Source organism: Erpetoichthys calabaricus, chromosome 11 (genome assembly GCF_900747795.2).
Source record: "Erpetoichthys calabaricus chromosome 11, fErpCal1.3, whole genome shotgun sequence".
NCBI classification, from domain to species: Eukaryota; Metazoa; Chordata; class Cladistia; order Polypteriformes; family Polypteridae; genus Erpetoichthys; species Erpetoichthys calabaricus.
The window spans coordinates 157,788,715-157,808,467 of NC_041404.2; the positions used below are offsets into that span (position 1 = coordinate 157,788,715).

At 40.4% G+C, this 19,753-nt stretch overlaps 2 protein-coding genes across 2 annotated transcripts in view; one reads left to right on the plus strand and one right to left on the minus strand.

Annotated features, from left to right (window-relative positions):
* Positions 1-313: 313 nt before the first annotated feature.
* On the minus strand, positions 314-16,953 carry smcr8a (Smith-Magenis syndrome chromosome region, candidate 8a). Its single transcript, XM_028814427.2, has 2 exons — positions 13,822-16,953; positions 314-1,421 (listed from the first exon to the last, which is right to left on the minus strand). The coding sequence occupies exons 1-2, from the start codon at positions 16,164-16,166 to the stop codon at positions 968-970; spliced, it is 2,799 nt and encodes a 932-aa protein (XP_028670260.1). The 5' UTR covers positions 16,167-16,953; the 3' UTR covers positions 314-967.
* Positions 16,954-17,110: 157 nt separating this feature from the next.
* Positions 17,111-19,753, plus strand: part of top3a (DNA topoisomerase III alpha) — a 35,745-nt gene continuing 33,102 nt past the window's right edge. The window contains exons 1-2 of the mRNA XM_028814426.2: positions 17,111-17,239; positions 18,271-18,532. Of these exons, the coding sequence (XP_028670259.1) occupies positions 18,350-18,532 (183 nt within the window). The 5' untranslated portion in view covers positions 17,111-17,239; positions 18,271-18,349. The remainder of the gene's footprint in view (positions 17,240-18,270; positions 18,533-19,753) is intronic.

Below are 19,753 nucleotides of genomic sequence, written 5' to 3' on the forward strand. Positions count from 1 at the left end.
CCTTATTTCAATGATATTCCTGCTACTTTGCGTAACAGAGATGGATGCACGCCTCTTCATACACCGAAGTGTATAGTTCATCTTACTAACACGTAATCCACGGTTTTGTGTTTTCAGAATGGCGATGCTTGGGTTGGAAGGAAACGCAGGAAGAGTTTAAACTGAAATCTCCACTGAACCCAAACGTGCATCCCACCCTGAAAAAGACGGCTTAACACGGGCTTTTGAGAAGTGAACTTTAACCCTTTAATACACAGCAAGGTAAATGCCGCCTGTGAAACGCTCGGCTCGCCCTTTATTGTGCTGCTATTGAAGGCTGCTTTTAATTCTGCTGCCCATTAATGCTGTATAACACTTTAAAAAAAACTTTATAAAAACAAAAATTTACCTTACAGACAGAATGTGTGTCATGCTCTACGGGTACATTTGCATATAAATAATGAGGCTTATTCCTGCACCAAAAATATCCACCTTTTATTATTTATTAGAATTATGGCTCAACATTAAACAGTACGTAGTTAAAGATGTCATTTTTGGTAAATAAATTATTTTAATATAGTTTACTAAAGAAGTCAACAACCTGTGGACAGTATGGACATGAATGACACTTTAAGGACTCAGACGCCCCCCATTTTCCAGGGTGTCAGAGTGTGGCATGGTGCCTCGTGACGTGGCTCTCCTGTCTCCTTAACCACCAAGCCTTATTTATTTATTTATTTTTTTGAAATACCAGCTGGGCACTTTCACAACTCACAGCAAAGATTTCAAGAATTAGCTTGTATTTTTTTTTTTAATCCATGAACCTACTTGCTTACATAACTTCACTTGATATGTGTAGCATGCTTTTAAAAATGAAAGCACACCCAACGAACCTTTTAAAATAAAAAAACAACAACAACAACAACAAATTACATTCATCGATCCTGATATCTGCTGGTTTCTCCACCTTTGCACCTTGCTTGACACCTTAGATTTTGTACAAGAAGCTAGAGGTGTAGTCGAATCTGAAGATGGGTGGAGCGGCTCCTCTGCCAGGCCCCTGAAGGTAGTGCTGTTTGAGGAGCTCTGCCAGGAACTCGATTATTCGGATGTCCTCGTTTGTAAAGCCAAGAACGTGGAGGAACTCCATCCGTCGCTGAACCACCAAGGACTCCTCCTCATCACAACTAATTGGGAGGTGCAGGTAGTGGCAGAACGTGTAGAGGAACACCGTGGAAGAGAGCTGGGTGAGCATGCCTTGGATGTGCATGAAGTACGTGCTGCCACGCTTGATCTGTGTCCGGTGGTCAGCCAGCTTGCTGACAAATGTCCCTCTGTAAGGAGGGCAGCGCAGGGTCTTGTGATCGGCATCCAGGATGCTGATGTAGCGGCTGTAACGGTTCAAGGAATACAGCAAGCTGGAGCCCATTGGGGAGGCAACCCTGCAAACAAAATCGAAGGTGAAACGGCCATTGGCTTCATCAACATTAACATTAGCAACAACATGGAGACACCGCTACGAGTACGGCATCTGACCCCCAGAGCTGACACAATGGTTATTCTTTTTAACTTATATTTGATTCATTTACCAATACCTTGTAGATGACAAACATACAGGTGCTGGTCATAAAATTAGAATATCACGACAAAGTTGATTTATTTCAGTAATTCCATTCAAAAAGTGAAACTTGTATATTAGATTCATTCATTGCACACAGACTGATGTATTTCAAATGTTTATTTCTTTTAATGTTGATGATTATAACTGACAACTAATGAAAGTCCCAAATTCAGTATCTCGGAAAATTAGAATATCAATTAAGACCAATGCAAAAAAAGGATTTTTAGAAATGTTGGCCAACTGAAAGGTATGAACATGAAAAGTATGAGCATGTACAGCACTCAATATTTAGTTGGGGCTCCTTTGGCCTGGATTACTGCAGCAATGCGACGTGGCATGGAGTCGATCAGTCTGTGGCACTGCTCAGGTGTTATGAGAGCCCATGTTGCTCTGATAGTGGCCTTCAGCTCTTCTGAATTGTTGGGTCTGGCGTATTGCATCTTCCTCTTCACAATACCCCATAGATTTTCTATGGGGTAAAGGTCAGGCGAGTTTGCTGGCCAATCAAGAACAGGGATACCATGGTCCTTAAACCAGGTACTGGTAGCTTTGGCACCGTGTGCAGGTGCCAGGTCCTGTTGGAAAATGAAATCTGCATCTCCATAAAGTTCGTCAGCAGCAGGAAGCATGAAGTGCTCTAAAACTTCCTGGTAGACGGCTGCGTTGACCTTGGACCTCAGAAAACACAATGGACCAACACCAGCAGATGACATGGCACCCCAAACCATCACCGACTGTGGAAACTTTACACTGGACCTCAAGCAACGTGGATTCTGTACCTCTCCTCTCTTCCTCCAGACTCTGGGACCTTGATTTCCAAAGGAAATGCAAAATTTACTTTCATCAGAGAACATAACTTTGGACCACTCAGCAGCAGTCCAGTCCTTTTTGTCTTTAGCCCAGGCGAGATACTTCTGACGCTGTCTCTTGTTCAAGAGTGGCTTGACACAAGGAATGCGACAGCTGAAACCCATGTCTTGCATACGTCTGTGCGTGGTGGTTCTTGAAGCACTGACTCCAGCTGCAGTCCACTCTTTGTGAATCTCCCCCACATTTTTGAATGGGTTTTGTTTCCCAATCCTCTCCAGGGTGCTGTTATCCCTATTGCTTGTCCACTTTTTTCTACCACATCTTGTCCTTCCCTTCGCCTCTCTATTAATGTGCTTGGACACAGAGCTCTGTGAACAGCCAGCCTCTTTAGCAATGACCTTTTGTGTCTTGCCCTCCTTGTGCAAGGTGTCAATGGTCGTCTTTTGGACAACTGTCAAGTCAGCAGTCTTCCCCATGATTGTGTAGCCTACAGAACTCGACTGAGAGACCATTTAAAGGCTTTTGCAGGTGTTTTGAGTTAATTAGCTGATTAGAGTGTGGCACCAGGTGTCTTCAATATTGAACCTTTTCACAATATTCTAATTTTCCCAGATACTGAATTTGGGACTTTCATTAGTTGTCAGTTATAATCATCAACATTAAAAGAAATAAACATTTGAAATACATCAGTCTGTGTGTAATGAATGAATCTAATATACAAGTTTCACTTTTTGAATGGAATTACTGAAATAAATCAACTTTGTCATGATATTCTAATTTTATGACCAGCACCTGTATGTGACCTCCTGCTATGATCAAACACACCCATATTGGACTGCTTTATCATTGCTTTTGATGGCACCACAGTATCGATCAATTCATATTATTTTTATATCAAGATAAATGTTTGGATTCCATATCAGACTGTTATAAAAATGGACCCCTTGTCATATCACACATCCATTATTTCTTTTCTGTAATTAACAGTTCTATTTAAAAATGAATCCCTTTACAGACACAACCAAAAGTATTGATACCCTCACACAATCTAAAAGAATCACAATTTCCCATGAAATAAATTAAAACCGGCAAACGCAATTGGCATCTACCATTCTTTATTCCTCAGAGTGGATACTTTGATTTTTTCTTTTTTTTTTTAAATATGGTTGAAGTCAAATGTTTCTGTATACTTAGGGTGAATTCTTTAAAGCTCACTTTATAATCCCTTCACAGATTTAATATTAACATTATACATTTTCCATATCATTTATGACCAGGCCTGTGGTGTCGGTAAATAAATCCTCCGACTCCTTAGTTTCTGGTACTTCTGACTCCGACTCCTCTGTATTTAATATGCTAATATATTTTCCATGTTGATTGAAGGAAGGCAACATCCACGTAATTTAACCACAGAACTACTGGCTAGGAAGCTGACTCTACCGTATTGGCCAGTTTAAACCAAAGACAAGAACCCCTGAACATACATCAGGCCACAGCACACACCTCCACCTACATCATTACACCTGTTTACACTCAAATGATCTTGTTAAACACATTATATCTGAAATAAAATGAAAACACTTTTTGTAATGTACCATAATCCAGATTACAATATGTGAATGTCAGGTTGTATAGTAGCTCATCTGAACGTCACACTAGCAGTAACACAACTACGCACTGGGCTTTATTCTTACATCAAATAAGTACTTAATTATGACTATTGTTTGTGAAATGGGACATTTGAACTTGCTGTATTTTTTTTCATTACAATTTAAATTTATTAGGAGTCGGAGTCGGTACATTTTTGCCGACTCCGACCCCGACTCCAGGTACCCAAAATTGTCTCCGACTCCGACTCCACAGCCCTGTTTATGACATCTACTATTTTTTCCAACCATGTTTACAGACCTCAGAGTATTTCACTTTTTATTGACTACAACACAATTCCAGAGGGTCACAAGTTTACATACACTTTGTTAACTGTGCCTTTAAACAGCTTGGAAAGTTCCAGAAAATGATGTCAAGTTTTTAGGTGATTTGACAATTGGCCATCATGTGGATGTATGTTAAGGCCCACCATCAAACTCACCGCCTCTTTGCTCGATGCAATGGGAAAATAAAAAGAAATCAGCTAAGACCTCAGAAAAACAAGATTGTGGACCTCCACAGATCTGGTTCATCCTTGGGAATAATTTCCAAATTCATGAACGTACCGTGTTCATCTGCACAAACAGTAACATGCAGGTATAAACCCCATGGGACCACACAGCAGTCACGCTGCTCAGGAAGGAGATGCAGTCAGTCTCCTAGAGAAGAACGGACTTTGGCATGAAAAGTGTAAATCAATCCCAGAACAGCAGCAAAGGACCTTTTGAAGATACTGGAGGAAACAGGTAGACAAGTACACAGTAAAACGAGTCTGCTATCGACATAACCTGAAAGGCTGCTCAGCAAAGAAGAATCCACTGCTGCAAAGCAGCCATAAAAAACTCAAACTGCAGTTTGCAATGGCACATGGGGACAAAGATCTTATCTTCTGGAGAAATGGTCTGATGAATCCAAGGTCAAACATCATTATGTTTGCAGAAAAAAGGTTGAGGCTTGCAAGCCAAAGAACTGTCAAGCATGGAGGTGTTGTTGGGGTGCTTTGCTGCAGGAAGGACTGATGCACTTCACAAAATAGATGGCATCATGAGGAAGGAAAATGGCGTAGATATACTTACGCAGCAACATCTCAAGAGCTCAGCAAGGAAGCTGAAGCTCAGTCACAAGGGGGTCTTCCAAACAGACAAGGACCCCAATCCGACCTCCAAAGTTGTAGCAAAATGGCTTAAAGACAAGAAGGTCAAGGTATTGGAGTGGCCATCACACAGCACTGACATTAATCCGATTGAAAATTTGTGGGCAGAACCAAAAAAGTGTGTGCAAGCAAGGAGGCCTATGAACCTGTCCCAGTTACACCAGTTCTGTCTGGAGGAATGGGCCAAAATTCCAGCAACTTAATGTAAGAAACTTGTGGAAGGCGACCGAAAACATCTGGTTCAAGTTAAGCAACTTAAAGTCAATGCTGCCAAATATTATAAAAGTGCATGGAAACTTGTGACCCACTGGAATTGTGATATAGTCAATAAAAAGTGAAATACTCCGAGGTCCGTGAACATTGTCTGAAAAACAAAAATGACTTCTGCTCTGCACAAAGTAGATATCTTAAACGGTATGCCAAAATTATAGTTTGTTAGTGTCAAATCTGTGGAGGGGATATTATTAAGTGAGCTTTAAAGAATTCACCCCAAGTGTATGGAAACTTCTGACTTCAACTGTATGTTAAATTCCAAATAAAAAGCAAATGAAAAGGGCATAAACAAATTTACAGGGATCCATTAGAAGTTAAAAAACATAATACCTCAAGGAGTATCATGGGTGTCTTCAATCTTGCAATCAGTCACTCAACCTTTACAGTAGCAGCCTTCAATTACATAAACTTAGTGAGTTATGGCAGTTGTGTAGTTGTCACCAGCAACTCAATCATGGCACCCTACAGCCAGCCATGACAAAACTCTAAGAGGTGTGCAATTATTAACAACCTAGGACTGCTTAGCTGGAAATGTAATGCATACAATGGCCACAAACAGAGAAGAGACCAAACAGATCTACAAGAAGTACAGGGAAGAGCAACAGCAGCCTCAAGACACAAAGGAAAAATGGGAGTTCTGGACCATGCAAACAGAGGAGCCAGCATAAATATCTGTTATCACCACTACAGAGGGGAAACAGAGACAACATGCTCCTCACTGATTGGCTCTCACAATTTGACAACCTCACTATACTTTGATGATATAACAGGAAATTTAAAACTGCTGAGATGTCATGAGGGAGTTGTGTAATCTGTCATCTGCTGTGATTTGTGGTTGTGTAATCTGCCATCTGCAATGAGATCCAGAAACTGTAGTGTTTTAAGTGTGACTGACAGGCTCTCCAGCACGAGGTTGTGCACTGTGACACCAGTCTAATATGTCTTATCATACCCATATTGACTATTTCATTATTGTTTTTTATGTCACTAACAATTCAACTTCAGCAATGGCTTCCTTTATACACAACTTGCTGCAAATGCATTTTTATATTACATCCATATTGTACATTACCACTCAGAACACACACACACACACACACACACACACACACACACACACATTACCAGCATGAAGGTGCAACCTGTCAAGGGATGAGTTTGAGCTCAAGAAATCTTGAACTGGATTAAGCAGGTTTTAGAATATTTTGTGTTCGCCCTGCAGTGGACTGGCACCCTGTCATGGGATTGTTCCTGCTTTGCACCCAATGCTTGCTGGGACAGCCGCAAACCTACACTAGATAAGCAGGTTTGGAAATATCGATGGATGGAGGGATGTTTGATTTTTTACTCTGAACACTGTTATTAGTTATAAAATTATATTCACATCTGAAAACTATATGCAAGAATAGATGATTTATCAGATCACATCCACAATGGACTACTCTATTAATCCTTTTTACTGTGATTAACAATTCAATTCAAGCAAGGTGCTTTGTTCATCATGCCCATAATTTAGAAGTTCATTACATACATTATATACATTAATACTATACAATACAAATACCACTTACAGTAATCTGTATTCCACTGGCAACTCTAAGTCATCTGTGTAGATGTATGTGGTTTGTCCCTGTCTTGAGCCTGATACTACCAAGATGGGCTTTGGACCCCAGTGACCTTGAACTGGATTGATTGTATCTGATAATAAACAGATGTTAATACAAATATACTGTATAACAACAAGGTCCAATGGTCCATAATAAATTGTTTAATCAAAGTGCACAAGTGTCAGCTAAGCTTTCTTTATAGTTAGTTACCGGAGAAACAAAAATTGGCTTATACTATAAGGATCCTATTCATACTTTAATATTGTATTTGGTAAAATATATAAATATACCAAAATAGGCACCCAACTCTGGATTTTTCTCATTTGCAAATATAGTAATGACAGTTTACTTTAAAACAGTATTACATTTAAAATATATTTTTATGTTTTCCAAAGTAACAACTATAGGTTTTAGCACAATGAATACCCTACAGGCCCTTAACGTTTTATTAAAGTAAAAGATCTAAGAACCTAGTAAGCATATAGTTAATTGTTGATTAATTTGCTTCATCTATCTATCTATCTATATCTCTCTCTCTCTCTATTATATATCTTACTGGTAATTGAGAGCGTATGACATAATATGCACTGGTGAAGCAAAAAATTGGAGGTGAGGGCTACCCCAGCAATGTAATCAAATGACAAACAGCAATGCAGGCACACACCATAGCAGACAGGAAAAGAAGAGTGGCGACATCTGCCGAGAGTGAAACACATTGCACAGGTCAATCAGAACTACATCAACTGTGAGATAAACAGTGCATGTATGACAAGCATGGCCAGCTGCCTGTGCAAACTGACGTCTGCTGAGGTCTTTACAGCAAACTGGTCGTCTGCATTGTAACTGACAATCATTCACTCACTGATGTGAGATTCCCGCTCGTCTCAAACCATGAGGTCAGCCTGAATACAGAGTCACTGAGCACCTGAGGGCCATCGTCTAATCAGACTGCCTCCACAGTACAGTGTACATAGCCTAAATTTAAATAGCATCTTTCAGAAGAACTCTGTGATAGTTAAAAGAGAAAAAGAAGAGCATGAAGGTGCGAGTGTTTCCTAGTATTAATTTAAAAATCACAAATGGCATCATAAAAACAGGAGCAACCTAAGTGTGTGTGTAAAGAAAAACATTACTATACTGAGTTCTGCTTTCTAAATCTAGGTGTCGTGCTACATAATCTTCTTCGTCTCATGATAACTGGACACATGAAGCCTAACTGACTCCATTTACAAAAGGGGCTTATCTTTTTAGTTAGTTCCACTTGGGTTTTCTACATCAATGCTGTTCCCTCTAAAATTTTATTGCCAACGTTCAAACAAAACATGTAAAGTTTTATGTGCAAATTATTGGAAGCTTCCCGGGGGAGGGGGTGGGTAGGTTTCTCTCAATCAACACTTGCATCTGGACAATGGTGTGTAGTTCTGGTCAACAAGCAGGCACTCTAGAGCCTATGGGTCTAAAAGGGCCAGTCTGGGAAGAGAAGGATATCAAAACTCTTTAGTCTTAAGAGAAAAGTTGAACTCATCAAGGTCTTTAAAGGCATTGATAAAACCAATGCAGCAGAATTGTTTCAGTTAAATGGTGAATTGTGTACATGAGGACACTCTTGGGGAAAAAAAAGGAGGTGGTGTATGTAGGCCAAAAGATAGGATTCATTTCTCCACACAAAGTGTCATAGGCACCTTGAACAAACCCCTGAGTCTAGGAGTTGAAGCAAAAACCTTCACCCTTTTTAATAAGAATTGTAACGAGATATTAGAACAACTTAGCTGTCACATCAAATGACGTTTCCAGCAATTTTCAGTTGTAGACTTCATTTACCGTATATACTCATGTCTTGAAACCTGAAAAAAAATCGATCATAAAATCAGACCCCGACTTATATGTCCGGTCAAAAATGCGACACTTAGTTTTTTTTTTATATCTTCTTGCCTCCGCCAATCTCCCAACAGTTTCTCAGACACATTGAATTTTGTTGCAGCAGGGCATTATCAATTTCTTTCGCCACGTAAATAACTTTTAATTTAAAACCAGCTTCATATTTTCTTCTGATCAAACGCTTCATCGTAGATAAGGGATGCTCTTACGATAAAGGTGTATGAGGTCGAGAGATACAAAAAACACAAAACAGTGAAATGTCGCTTCTGAATAGTTTGGGTATTACTGTGTGGTCACATAGGCACAATAGAGAGAGAGAGAGAGGTGTTAGGGGCACACGCTGATACAGCGCATTCCCACACCCACATAGAAAAAAAAGGCAGTGTGCTCCGTGGTTACTCTCTCAGGTGGGCGTTAGCATATCATAATCTCTTGGACCAATAGCGTGAGTTTTCCACATTTGACTTATACGACCGACATTATAAAATACCGGAAAATATACTGTAAAATCAAGGCCCGACTTATCCACGAGTATATATACGGTAAATAATCTTAGGGAGTCAAAGGCAGTAGGCTGCAAGCTCTTGTGAAGGCCAGTCGTGTATTCGGACATACCCAGCAACTCGCCCCAAATAAATCAAACTACTTCTGTTATTAGCCATAGTGGCGGATTTTGGGTACATAAGAGCTGACAACCAATGAACTCTCATCCAAAAGTACAATGCATAAAATGCAGAGATGAGGAATAAGGAATGTGGGTGTTTTGGACCTCATGAACAGAAGAGACGCTCTTCTTTCTGATGTTTTGTGCTTTACACACTACAACAGAATGGAAAATGAAAAAAAGGGCAGAGGTTGTGGCTGAACTCGACATACGTGTTGAAATCTTCGTACAGCACCGGTTCTATCGGGCAGCATGTTACTGGTTGTCACAAAAAGGGGCGAGTAAGAAAGACTAAGGTAATCACGCAGTTGTGTAATGTGACATGCCCAGTGATTCTCAATTGTGTAAACTGAAATGGTCCGGTGACGAGATTAGCAAACTGCAGTCAGCAAGTCTGACATACCCAAGAAATAAAAGTTTCATAATGTGACAACGGATTTAGCTAATCAAACAAGTTGGATGGACTTCATAAGCAAAACAGATCTTTTAAATCCAATTCATGGATGTAGGGGGTCCTGAAGCCAAACCTGCAGGCACCAGACGCAATATACTAAGCACCCTTGGATGGGGCGTCAATCCTCAATGAGGCCCATTCCACACACCCCAACACCCACACAAGACCAACTAAGAATAAATCATGAACTAATACAAAAGTCTTGGGGGATGTGGGAGAAAACAAAATGTGGACAAGGACAGAAGGAGGTAGCTGAACCTGGGGCAGTGAACTGTTAGGCAGCAGATATGGCTACCACAAACTCATACTACCCTGAAACATCTTTTTATATGGAACAACACTTTTTTTTAAACAGTTCAGCAATCACAAAATTGTGCACGGAGAACCTCACACTGAAAGCAGCCCACTCCAGCTCTGGTTCAGCTTGTGTATTTTAGTACATTTGTATGAACACAGCATTCCCAGGCACTGAAGGTGCTTAAGATATCACTAAGTCAAGATTTTGAAGGTGCTAGTCTTGACAACAATACCACAATTCCACACACTGACTGTGAAAGTCACCTCTAACCAGCCCATAATAATCAGACTTTTGTCCTTTATTTTCTTGGTATCACTCACTTTGCTTAACTGATAAGGGTACTTGGCTTGTGTTCCTGTTAATCAAGGTTAATTTAAACAAATCATTGCTTTCCACATTTCAATCTATTTATTTTCTTTATCTGTCACTCAGTGTTGATGTCAGAGGCCCTGAAGATCATCATTTTTTCTAGCTGCATATCTTCTAAGTCAGACATGAAAATACGTAGGCCGGGAAAGTAATCAGACCTACTGCTGACAGCTGCTGGAAGAACAAAACAAGCTCTTACAAGAGTGCTGCAAATGCAAGTCACTTCAGTTTAGCAAATCTGCTTAACACCTGTTTATTCCTGGATTCAAGTGTCAAAAGATATCATTACCACTTATAAATGGCACTCTTTGCTGAAACTAACAGTCTAAAGGAAGCAGCAAGGCAGGTAAAATCTTTAACTGCACTTCTTCATTTTAAGACATTTTAGAAACAAGAGGAGACCGTTCAGTTCATCCGACTTGGGTGGTTAGCAGATAGCAAAGCTGTCCCAAACTCTCATCTCATAATTGGATTAAAAACGCAGCAGTTATTTCTTGGCCGCATTGAAATATCACCTTTTCTCTCATTTATGCTAGGAGTTTTTCAAAACTCAGTTCATGGAAACGTGAACTGAATCCTGATTATCCTGTCACAAGTTAAAGGCGTCACAAAGCTAAAAGCAATTAAGGATGTAATCTTTCAAATTGTGTATGGTAAGAAGTGCCAAACCTTCTGAATATCATTAAGTAACTGACAGAGGGGGAATGGCAATTGAATGTAGGGTTGTGTGGAAATAAGACACATACATTCTCAAACCCACTTAGTTCAGAGTTGATGGGGCGATTAAGGAGCCTATCCCAGCAATACTGGGCACAAGATAGAAAACCACCCTGGACAAGATGGTACACCATTGCAGGGCCTGCTCACACACAATATCAGGATCTTCTGTTTTGTTAAAATCAATTCTGATGCGCCAAAATCATTAGTCATCCTTTCTGATTGGTTATGTGTCTACATAAACAAGCCCACGTCTAAGTGGAAACAGAAGTCCTCTAAAAGACAGAATTGGGCAAAGGACTTTAATCATGGCTCAAGTATCTCCTCTGATTTACTGTATAGTACCAGAAAAAATAATCAATGTGAAAAGAGAAATGCAGTCAAATAAAGCATATGAGTGCAGAGTTTGATTGATTTGTCCAGACTTTTTTTATTTGTATGTGCGTGTGTGTGTGTGTTCACCCTGTGATGAGTTGGCACACTGTCCAGGGATTGTTCCAGCCTTGTGCCCGATGCTTGCTAGGGTATGCATCAGCTTCCACACAACCCTGCTCGGGATAAATGGCTTTAGACAATGAATGGATTGTGTTTGGTTGTTTAAATATTCTTCTTTAAAGCACATTTGCAAGCTTTTAATATTTTAAATTACCACTTTGCCTTTAAAGGTGACATAGTTGCCCAATGGTCAACAGTGCTGCCTCCCAAATCCTGCATTGCCTGTGCTCTTTTCTAGCTTGTCCAGTTTTTCTCCCACATCCTCACATTCTACATTAATTTTAATTATGAATTGGCCTTTTGTGTGAGAAAGCCTGGAAAGAACTGGTACCCAACCTCACGCTGTCAGACAGACCCTGGCTGTCCAGAACCCTAAAATTGATTATGCAGACTTGAGAATCTTATTTTCCCTTTAAGCATGATAATAAGGAATTTCTCAAAACCTGATGAAAAAGAAACTCATGATATTTGACCAAAGCACCGATAAGAAATGCTCGGGCAGCCCAAAAGACGAGCACTCAGGTTAACTGGAACAGAGCCTATCTGTTTGTATTTTGAATGTGCCATGCAATGCACTGGCATCACATCAAGCATTGCTCCAGCCTTAAGGAAGACTGCAATAATCTGACTTTGCCCTGGTGAACATTGATGCAATATAATAAGAGCGATGAAATGGATGAATTAAAAAAAATAGAAAATTGGGAAAATACAGGGATAGGATTTTGCAAAATAAAACTTGAGTCCTCTAAGGTGGGGAGGGGATTTCAATATTGGGAAAGTTTAGAAGTAATTGGTTGTCACAGACAACACAATGTACAAATGCTGTCAGGGCAGGCTCATTGTAAGAATGTGTATTATTTTCTAGACACAGTACTCTGGCAGAGTCTTTTGACTAACCTTCAAAAAATAGTTGCTCCTTCTAGGCAGCTTACAACATACCACATGCTGAATGAAGTTCCTAACGGTACTATAATGTGACAGTTTGGTGCTTTGTCAGAAACGGTTCATGCAGGAGGTTCCAAACAATCAGATGTCTCACTTTTTGGTTAGAGGTGATAGCTTGGTCAGTGTCATCTAGTTAGAACATCAGAAACGTTTTGAGAAGAACACGCCACTCAGCCCAACAAGGCTAGCCAGTCCTATCCACCTAATTGAGCTTTGAAGGTTCCATTTCTACCTCACTACTTGTGTCTGTGGTTCTCTGTGTAGAGAAAACGTCTGTGTGAAATTTACCCTTCCTAAGTTTCCAGCTGTGTCCCAGTGTTCTTGTTGAAAAAGTAATAGCTCAGGCTCCACTGTACTAATTCCTTTCATAATTTTAAAAACAGTCACATCACCTCTTAATCTCCGGTTTACTTAATTGCTTAGCTGAAAGGTATAGTATCATGAAGTTTGCCTAATTCGATATTGGTCAAACATGCAAATAAGAATTTTGTCATACTCTGTACACGTGGCAATACTACTACTAGAGTCTCCTCTGAAGAAGTCGATGAAACCGAGGACGCACACAAATATTCTGTGGTACCAAGCAGCAGTCCATTTCCCTAACACCAAACTATACAGTAATTGGGATGCGTTGCAAGGTGGTGACTGTACTGATGATTTATAATCTGTTATTAATGATAAAGTGAATCTCCCACCAAGTCAACAATTTCAAAACACCTAAGTAAAATTGATGAGCTGAATTAATTAATTTGAACAGGATGTCCGATTTTAAAAACTGGTTATAATCCACATTTTTTAACCTTACTCTTTAAAAGTACAACAGATATACCAATCACCACAAAGTACACAAACAAAACAAAACAAGGACCCATCTTCAATTAACCCAAAACCCCCCAAACTGCCTGCCTTACCTGTGAAGTCCAATCAGCTTCCAGTTTTGTAGATCTGTTATTTGGAAGGGTGATGTTAACCAGGGTTTTATTATTTCTCCATACTTGCCCAGATTTGGCAGAAAGATAGATAAAGCATTGACAAGCTTCCTCACCATCCCTTCGTCTGCTCCCAACACTATAAGCGTCCTCCCGCTCAGCAAGCTGTAGATTGCCTGCTGGGCAAATGGGTATTGTCGTATAAATCTTAAAGCACTCTGACCTGCCTTCTTCTTATGTCTTTCAGTAATGGGATTGCCTTCTAGAAAAGGAGATGAAGTCCTGTCTGAGCTGGTGGATGCACTCATGAAGCTGTTGCTATCAGAAATATCATCCGTGTTCAACCTAGACAACTCTTCGGGGAGAAGGCTGGAATTTAAATCATATGAAATCAGCACACCAGGTGAACCCTCTGTTGGAGCATAGCTTGTGTCATCCAGAGAGAAGTCCACATGCAAGGCCTGATCTCCCTGTCGACACGACTGGGGAGCCACATTAATGACCCCATTATCGGAACATTCCTGGGCGAGCTCTGGCATAGCCTCTTCAAAGACGAGGCCCTCCTGCCCCATGCAGCAGGCCGAGTCGACCTCCGTGGTTTCTTGAGGATTGAAAAGTTCTATGTCCTGCACTTCTGGACCAGCCTCCCGTCCCAATTCTGTTAATGCTTGTTTGTACATTTGGTCCTCCGAGTCATCCAAGTATGTCTCTTCTTCATGAATAGCACTAGGGTAAGTGGCTCTTAAATCTTCTGGTAGATGGGACTCGGTAGTACTGAGCACCTCAATGCTGTCTTCGCTATTTGTCCTCTTACTGACAGCTTTTTTTCTGAGTGTTTCAGAATTGGGAGATAGTAAAGTGGGTTGACTCTCAGATTTAATCAAATTTCCCTGAGTCAAGAAGGACTTCTCAGTTCCCAATACCTCAATGCTATCTCCACTACTTATGCTTCCCTTAATATCTACATCGATAGCTTCCTCAGAGTTGTCCCGAGTAACATCGCACGGACTGGACTCTGTATGTTCAGCCTCCTGCAGCTCTTCATCTGTAATTTCTTGATCTAACTTAATAGGCACCGTCTCTACACAGGATGTGTAATCTTCAATACTCACTGGCTCACTAAGGGCAGGCTCGGCAGCACTACATGGATTCTGCTTTTGGCAGTATTCATCTCTCTCAACTTCATCCCTGTGGTCTTCATAATCTTCAAACAAAAAGTTTGTAATCTTCTGCTTCTTTAAAAGTGCACCAAAAATTTGGTTGGTAGAAATGTAGATCAGGTCTCCCCTAAACATTTTTTCAATCTGTGCTAGCTGCTCCATAGTTTGGTTAAAGAAATACACATCACAGAGCTCCTCCAGTGTTTTCAGTCGTTTATCAAAACATTTGGCAGACTTGGCCTTGATAAACTGAGGGGTATAAGAAGGCCTACGAACATAGCTGGAATCTTCTGGAGGATCATCCGTATTAAAGCTGTTAGGCATCTGGTCCTGGTCCAGTCCAGCTGAGTTGAATAAATTATCCGGCTCATAGGGCAGAAACTCGGGATCTTTGATTTTACGGTTGGGATAGGAAGTGATCTGTTTTAAAAGGTCTTTGTGTTCGTATATGGATTTTTCAACATTTGCCAGTTCATTTGCTTTTTCTATTGCTTGGGTTGAATAGCAGCCATTGGCTTTTTTCTGAAGTTCAGTTTCTTTGTGAAGTACAGTCCTGGTGTATTCCAGGTCTTTCAGTTTTTTTTCCAGTTCATTGGCAAACGCTTTTCTGTTTCCTGTTTTCAAGCACTCCGATGCTTTGGAGAACTCTGATGAAAGCTCTAGAAACTGGCCCATGATCTTATGTTCATCTGCAGAGATGTACGCCATGCAGAATGGACGGACAAAGCCCCGGGCTTCCAGGTCATACAAAGTGAGGTGGTGCACATAGGCAAATGCCCCCTCTTTAGAGTCACCAAGGACGACTTTTGAATCCTCTACAAAATTAAGCTTTGGGTACCCACAGCCTGGGGGGTGACCTACAAAGGAAGCCTGGTAGTCCACAGACATAATCCTGAGAGAGAAATAATTTAAGTCAAAAGAGCCACAGGTCCTGGGATCTTCTGGTATCGTCAGCAAAGGCTGGGGTCCAACCTGCTCCGAAAACTCCGAGATGAGAATGAAATCCTTGGTGAATTTGGCAAAAGACGTCTTAGACCAAGGATTCTTGTTTTCATCGTGCGAAAACAGAGGCACGGAGAACTCATCCGGCAAGGAGTCCAGCTCAGTATACGAGTCGCCAAAATCATCCTCTTTCGTAAAGGCTACCAGGTCAGGGGAGGTGATCATATTTCCAGCTGTACAAGAGTGACATGGAGGAAAACAGCAATCGTCCGGAGATTAAGGACTCCGCTGACACCGCATCGCAGACACGAACAACGCACCGGCTGTCTTCAGTGCCAGCGTGTCGTAAAGTGCAGCTCCCAAACCTCGGTGACAGAACGGATGTAATCCCGCCCCGCTCACTACCCGGTTTTTACAGCACCGGGATGTTTTATGTAGATTTAGAGGATGCGATTGTCACACTGGAACGCTACATTATCTGAAATTAAAGAAATTAAATGCCGTATGGCATTCACGCAGTTAGTAACTCCTGCACCTGCCAGCCGCGCTCACGGGATTACGAGCCTGACTCACTGCGGCCTCCTCAAACTTTAAAGAGCTCCGCTCATCACGCCGTTGCTCCAGTTCTGTTGTTTTGTCAAGGAGCCAGCAAATACGACCGGAGCAACACTTCCTGCAAAGATGTAGAAATAAGCGGCCATTTTTTTCCCATATGACCAGCTCTCATGACAAGGAAGTATAACAACAGCAGAAAAAACGAAAATCCTGTACTCGTGCCTCAAAACTAAACCGCAGAAGCGCACATTTGCACTTAAAAAGACCGGGTAAACGCGTGAAAGATGTACATGGATTCTTCTGATTCCGCAGTTAGATTTGACACGTTGCATAGCCCGTCGGGATATGTAGTTTTCAAAATGACAGGTACATTTATAAGGTTGTCGCATACAAGAGCTCCGTTCTGTGTATATTGCTAAAGTATCTGTCGAGTAAATAAGACATCTATCACCACGTGGTATATTTTCTTATCTTTGCAAGAATTTTAATATATTCATTTTAAACAAACACTGTTAACGGACATTTCCCGCTTACACCTGGGAAATGAAGTCTTTGGTTGAGCACGAGAAAGCGCATGAGCAGAGTCCAAGAGACTGGCGATCCGCAATGTTTATGAAAATAACGTCATCAGGAGCGACGGAAATGGACGTGGATGCGGAGCTTTTCCATCCCGCGAATTTGACTGCCTGTGATTGCCTGACTGCCAGTAAACATTTCAATTTTTAGGTGGACGTAGTTATTACGTAAGTAAGAATCTCAGCATTAATGACGAAGTGCGAATAGCAGTTTGCTTTATATACATGCCTTGTTTATACTTCACATATATTTACATTACAAGTAAACTTTAAAAATAAAGATCAGAACCTTTCCCGCGTTTTGAGAGCTGCTGTTATTTGGACGGGGTGATGCCATATGCACTTTGCGTTACTCTTTCACACTGTTTTGTGTAAATGTTGCTTGTTATTCATGTCATTTTGTTTCGAAGACTGATCTTAATGCACTTGTTGATGCTAAAATTCCTTTGTAATTTTTTTATTCAATATTGTTCTTACCGTAAGCATCGCGTGTTTCTTCGCTTATATATTCATTTTATTTGAACTTAGGAGTGTTCGAGTTTGATTTAATCCAGTCCTCTTCTTTTGGGAACAGCCCCACGGCAATGTCGAGATTTAAAAAATGAGAAACATTTGCTTAGACAGCTTTTGAATGGCATATATAAAAGTCATACTTTTGTGTTAATTTTAAAATTCTGTCAGTAGTATGTGCGCTGCATTTGATCATGGGCATGGTTTTGTTTCATACTTTTAAAAGTATGGTAAAGTTTATTTGAGAGATGCACGCTTCTTCCACATACTGTGCCTTATTCTAGATAAAAGATAGCTAGAATTTTCTGTTTTTTTCTTTCTTTGTTATCGTATGAAGGACTAGACGACGTTTTACCACGATAGGTGCATTCAGTGGAAAAAGACTTGAAGCCCGTGAATGCACTTTCCCGGTGACTGTTGTCTATTCGTGCTGTATGTAGTGTTTGTATTGCATTCTCCTACCTGAGTAGGGTTGCAGTGACCCAGGGTTTGTCTTTGAACTTAAATCCAATCTTTTCTTACAGCTTCATATTTGATTGATATTTGGTTGATATCTTTAATGCACAAAGTCAAGATAGTGTCATATAGTTAAGTATTTACATGCCCAGTTTGGCCACAAACTGTGATGTAGGGAGTCCAGAAAATTCTTTTTGTTTTCTCCATATTCTTATTTTCTATGTTTTTGGCAGAAACACCACTTAGACTTTAAGATGAAGATGACTTTTCAAGTACCTTGTAGGTGTAATTCCTACATAAGCTCTCCATGTGATGGTCTTTAAAAGATTGCTGTGTGCAGGATCCAGGCTGTTACATGTGAGTGCCAAAAGATTATTCTGCAGCTCCCCAGAAGCCATGAGGAGGATTCAGATTAAAAAAGTCTTGTGTGTGGCAGAGAAAAATGATGCTGCAAAGGGCATTGCTGAGATTCTGTCCAATGGAAGAGCAAGAAGGGTGAGTGAGTTGCCAGGATTCTTATCTGAACTTAATTTCATAAAATATATTAGTATTAGAAATTAATAAATTAAAAGATAAAATTATGGTAACATTTTTCAGCTGACATTAAGTAAGTCATATACTTTCCATATATTTATTGTTACCAAATTGCAAAAATTAAATGTATTACAATAGAATCTCATCATCATTGCATGTTTAATAATAATAATAATAACATTTATTTGTATAGCACATTTTCATACAAAAAAGTAGCTCAAAGTGCTTTACATAATGAAGAACAGTAAATAAAAAATATAACAACATAAGAAATTAAAATAAGACAATATTAATTAACATAAAAAAAGAGTAAGGTCCGATGGCCAGGGTGGACAGAAAAAAGAAAAAAAAAAACTCCAGACGGCTGGAGAAAAAAATAAAATCTGCAGGGGTTCCAGGCCACGAGACTGCCCAGTCCCCTCTGGGCATTCTACCTAACACAAATGAAATAGTCCTCTTGTGTCTAGGGTTCTCACGGAAGGACTTGATGATGATGATGATGGACATGCAGACTTCTGGCTTTTAATTCTTCACTGTTGGAACATCATGGTGCTTTGAGTAGATGGTGGTGGTGAAAGCCACCACCAAAAGGACACCAGAAAAAGAAACAGAAGAGAGAATAGGGGTTAGTACAGATTTTAGAGCTACCATGGATAGTAGTTATAATGAATTGGATATACAGAGTATCAGAATTAAATTATAGTTAAATTATGAGAAGGCCATGTTAAAATAATGTGTTTTCAGCAGTTTTTTTGAAGTGCTCCACTGTATTAGCCTGGCGAATTCCTATTGGTAGGCTATTCCAGATTTTAGGTGCATAAATATATAATATATAATATAATGACCATTTTCAGCTTTACCCAGGTTATGCAGTTGCTCCAAAATCTTTTCTTTCCAATGTCCACAGTCCTGCACATCCTTTGTAGGAGACCCTTTCTTTACATAGCATTCAGCAGACCAGCTCCACATCCAACTATATCATATTTGGCCACCCTCTGGGCCCCATCCCCTCCCCTCCTCACTGTGTTGGTGCACCACTTCACTTACTCATCCTCTCTCTTTCACTCCACAAGTCCAGACCACCTGAGTTGGTTTCTCCTCAGCACAACACCTGTGACTTCACCACTAGCTGAACTGGGTATCTGTCAACCCCTCATCTCCGTGAGACTCCACACATTCATC

Bases quoted from the DNA above. Each gene is read 5' to 3' on its own strand.
- smcr8a (XM_028814427.2), bottom strand. From the start codon at position 16,166: ATGATCACCTCCCCTGACCTGGTAGCCTTTACGAAAGAGGATGATTTT. The intron at 1,422-13,821 runs GTAAGGCAGGCA...TTTTGTTTGCAG, and splicing joins AAGCTGATTGGACTTCACAG to GGTTGCCTCCCCAATGGGCT.